General features: G+C 31.3%; 1 protein-coding gene across 1 annotated transcript; it reads right to left on the reverse strand.

Annotated features, from left to right (window-relative positions):
- Positions 1 to 1,411: 1,411 nt before the first annotated feature.
- On the reverse strand, positions 1,412 to 4,618 carry LOC128186885 (ER membrane protein complex subunit 8-like). Its single transcript, XM_052856841.1, has 5 exons — positions 4,390 to 4,618; positions 3,859 to 3,935; positions 3,095 to 3,164; positions 2,823 to 2,911; positions 1,412 to 2,502 (listed from the first exon to the last, which is right to left on the reverse strand). The coding sequence occupies exons 1-5, from the start codon at positions 4,591 to 4,593 to the stop codon at positions 2,340 to 2,342; spliced, it is 603 nt and encodes a 200-aa protein (XP_052712801.1). The 5' UTR covers positions 4,594 to 4,618; the 3' UTR covers positions 1,412 to 2,339.
- Between the last annotated feature and the right edge of the window lie 100 nt (positions 4,619 to 4,718).

The raw sequence follows: 4,718 nt of genomic DNA on the forward strand, positions 1-4,718 counted from the left end.
AAAGAAGCGTGTATTGACTTATAGAGCAATGAGTAGCATATTTTATGTAATACACAGTTCATTAATACAGCAAAATTTGTAAAACAATCTTCCATTTACGATAAGTTAAATTGAAATAATGACGTTTAAAAAAAATATTGTTTCCCCTTTTGGGGCCTCTTAACTGGTTCCGTTCCGTTCCGTTCCGTTCCGCAAAGTACCAATAGCCCTGACAAAAAACTGCCAAATACAAGAGACTGCTAACACAAAAAAAATGAATTCACCAAATGACTTCAAATATGGTAATAAATTTAATGATTTCTGCATACGTGTAATTCATATTCAAAATTTTAAAAAGGTTATACAGGTATTTGGTTCATGCTGTTATTTACATTTCAACATGAATTTACTGTACAGAAATAAAAGAACTACTGTACAGCGAGATATTTTATACAGTACATGTATATATTAAGTTTAAATATTGAAATTGTTCTATTCTGTACAAAAAGTCAAGTCATTATATAATATACAAAAATCAGAAATCAAATATGCACATTGAAACACAACAGCTTTGTGAAAATCTAGGAATGTCAAATATGATAATCTAAGGATATATGATTTACTAATAATTCTAAAATTAGTGACATGTATTGTGATCAACAGGAAAACCCTTCTCCCCATCCCTTGACCCATAACTGATTTCATTTGGACTGTGTTGTTACTAGCAAATGTTCTAGGTATAAAATGCACTTTTCAAATCATAATTCATTTATTTTCCTCATAAAGCAAGTACCAAAGTTGTACACCATGTTGACAATTTACCTTATGATACTATCAGCTTTTCTTCAATAAATCCATTAGTCTGAGCACATGGTTCAGTAAAAGAGAAACAAAATCTACTGATATTGAACAGACATACTATTCTAAATCAATGTTCCCACAAACTGTGATACATGACTGATACAGCTAAAATTCTGAGCAAAAAGATTCTTTGTCCCATTATCAGCAACTGCACTTTTTTATTTATTTAAAATGGAAACCAGGAACATTATAATTTTATCTTTGCAAGGTGCATACTTTGTTGCCCTCTGAGTAAAATGTTGTAATACATGTATTTTGATGTAAAACAAAATGACTAGGTTTACTTTAAAATGCACTAGGGAAAGTAATATTATCTGGTACAGATAGAAAGCAAATCCTAGGACACCATACATGCACATGTCTGTGATGCACAAAAATTTAGATATCATGATCAATAATGTCGCATAAACAAATGTAATAACACCCCCCCCCCCCCCCCCCCCCTCCCATCTTAACATGATGTCACAAGCAATGTGGTTGCTACTGCAAAATCTGCCTCTTATTCTTTAGATTTTGCATGAAGATTAAGAGAATTTATTGTTCTACTATGAAAAAGAAACAGCCAAGAATAAAAAAAATTGTTTTTCATTTGAGGAGATAGGACTGAACAGTACATTCTATATTGCAGGGAAATAAATGGTGGTATTCTTTGATGTTTAGTTTACTAATTGTGTAACAAAATGTTTTATGATGATCAACAATAATGAATAAGTACCTTTACAAAATGAAAAAATTCACAAGGTATACAAGAGACACCGAACATGAGTTTACATTACTTTTCAAAGTTATGAAAGACATCAATAATTTTTTGTTGTACAAATTAAAACTGACTACGATAGTCTCTCTTAGTTTCCATACACATAATCTATAGATGTTACAACTTGTTTTTTTTTATATTAAATTGCAGCTGATGATAAATATTCATATGCATGTAATGAGACCTCCACAATCAAATGTCCCCATTTATCACACACATTCCACACATTTACCTATTAACTTGTTTACAAGCACATTTAACATTACATAATTATTATTACAGAGCATGATTTTCCTTCCATTCCCTTGCAACCAAAACTTAATTAAATACAGTTCAGAGTACATTCAAAGACAATCATATAAGACAGTCAAGCACCTTAATTAATAAAATTGAACCAAAAAATGCCCCTCAACATGCTGGCTCTAAGAAGTCCGAGACTGAATATTCAATATATATACAAGTAGTAAACTTGTAGTTATTAATTTGTAGTTAGGAAGCCAAAATATTGGTGAGATGCTTTCTTCTACATTACAACCGCTCTGTCTATTTCCCTGTAGGTAAATCTTGGCAGTAGTCACTCCACAACTCTTTGGACACATTAAAGAAAAGTCACTGACAACTCCAGCTAGTCCTGGAACAAAGTTCTTGCACCATCTATGCCAAAAGCAGGCAAGTCCCTTTATATTTGGTTTGTACTTTCATTTGTTCGTTTCCTACAGATAAATGCTAGGCACAGCCATCATCAAGTACATTTCTGCAGCAAGTCATTGATGGGGAGGTTTCTCCAATCCCGAGTGATGTCATTGAAATGATAGTCAAAGTCCACCACATCCACCTCCCTGAAAGTCTGTGATGACAACAACATGGAGGCCACTCTCAGAGTCTCCTCGGTAACTGTTTCCAATCTAGAAAAAAGAAAAGTACTCATCAGTATAATTCTGTACAAAAAATTTAATGTTGCCATCCTGTAATCTGTTGTGCATTGTATCTAGCTATGCTTTTTTTTTTTATTAATAATTCAATCAAAAACTGTTATTCTGATTTTGTGACTTTTTTTAAATAAAAAAACCACTGTTATTTTGATTTTGTGTGAACACTGAATCATTAGGTAAGGCAAAATCAAAGCAGTGAATGAAATGTAGCAATGTTGTCAGTGAAACTCCAACATGTAGTATCAGTTTATTTCTTCAATACATGGGGAAAGTTATACTCAAATGTTTCTTACTTTTCTTCTTCCTTCCAAGATGCTTCCCTTGGGGAATATATTCTGTACATCTCAGAGACAGCGTCTGGGAAAAGCCTTTCATTATCTACCTGTTTGAGAAAGTAATACAGAGTTCCATTATTTGGTCTGAATCAAAGTTGGTTCAGAGTAAAAGAGAATGAAGAGCAGGTAAATATTAATGTAAAAATAAAGTACAAATAGTAATTAAGTGATCTCAGAAATTATCAAATCTTGTACGATATATTAAATACGAAATCAGAAATTTAACTTACCATAAATATATATGAATTCGCACAATTTTCCTGAATTCTCCTTCCTATTGTTTTTGCTACATTATTTAATCTACAAAGAAAAAGAAAATACATGCACAAATATAGATACCCAGTATATTGTAACATTTTATCAATAAGGATAGGTACAGTGATAAAAACTAACTAGGCAGAATGAAAATCATGCAAATGCATGTACAAGTTATGGTTTTTCCATGGAGCAACAGTGTTTCAGTTTACTATTTAATAACATAATGTCCGTTAAAGAGCACACATCATGATTGATCTGTTTTTCCATTTCAAAACAGAGAAACACAGATTGTATGTAAATTTTTTTTTTCTTTTTTCTTTTTTTTTGTAAAAGAGAGAAATTACATCAAACTCATAGGATGAGATACTGTAAACAAATTACATTTGGCTGTGTATTCTATTTAGTGTTTTTGGCATAAGGTGACTTCTGCTTGAATGCCATGCATATATATGTATAAGAGTAGGAGCAATGGGGAATATGTTAATTCAAATTCACAACAACTTGCCGAAAAACTGATTTCTGCCAAATATTGTACATGCCAAATATAATATATTTTCAGCATCTCTTTAAAAACAACAAATGATATAATAAAAAATAAAAAGTTCGTAGTAACTTATCAATCGAGCAAAATTAAATGACCAGATAACCTCTAAGGATTGATCTTTTTATATCAATATTGAAAAAATGAAATGTCAGTTAGTGCACCAATAAGGCTCAGGTAATATATCTGTCTTACTCTTTATCCCGTAAGTTTTCGTTAGCTTGATAATAGCCAGCAATTATGTATCCCCTGCTTTTACAGTATGCATCAATCTGAAATGAATACGAAAAATTTACATATTAGAACTTGTAAATGCAATTACATCATGTCGGATTTCAAAAAAAATTAACCTTTAATCATGTATTGTTCTATAATGATATTTTAAGAAGTTCTACATAACATAAGATTCCTATCTCTTGAAATTTTATTTAATTTATCAAATTTTGCTTGAGTTGCATTAATAAAACGTAGACATTCAATCATGTAATACAATTTTTTCTAAAGATCAATATTATAATGTGACATTTCTAACGAAATAGCACTACGGTTCATTTAAATACCGGCTATCCCGAAACTCGAATTTCCTCTGGTGTTTGTTGATGGTTTGATTTTTGAAGAACATTACTTATGAGACATATAATTTTCTATCTCGACAATAACTAAATATTACATAATATCATAAAACACATTTAAAAAATACATAAACTGAGAGAACAGCGTTTATACCTGTAACAGGGCAGCTTCCAGCATGGGCGACAGACTCAAAGTTAAATGAAACAAAGGTACACAGTCTACAAATTTCAAAACTTTGCGGTCTTTTGATTTATTATCTTCGGCCAACAATACTCCATTTACAGCACAATTTGGATGTTTTACAGCGTGTAACAGTATTTTACAATACGCTTGAATGCTGACGATGAGCTCCGCCATCCTAGCAGCTTTTAATTTTGTTCGGTCTAATGTACGAAGGATTCATGCAAAGTTCAAATAAATATAAAGCTTTTATTCCATATATAAACTCTGTCATTCTTGAAAAGGAAGTGTTAAAACTTTGA

Source organism: Crassostrea angulata, chromosome 6 (genome assembly GCF_025612915.1).
Source record: "Crassostrea angulata isolate pt1a10 chromosome 6, ASM2561291v2, whole genome shotgun sequence".
Classification (NCBI taxonomy): domain Eukaryota; kingdom Metazoa; phylum Mollusca; class Bivalvia; order Ostreida; family Ostreidae; genus Magallana; species Magallana angulata.

Excerpts from the sequence above, each read along its gene's own strand:
- LOC128186885 (XM_052856841.1), bottom strand. The coding sequence starts at position 4,593 with ATGGCGGAGCTCATCGTCAGCATTCAAGCGTATTGTAAAATACTGTTA. Across the intron at positions 3,165-3,858 it reads GAAAACTTACGGGATAAAGA|ATTAAATAATGTAGCAAAAA; the intron begins GTAAGACAGATA and ends TTTTCTTTGTAG. Across the intron at positions 2,912-3,094 it reads CGAATTCATATATATTTATG|GTAGATAATGAAAGGCTTTT; the intron begins GTAAGTTAAATT and ends TTTCTCAAACAG.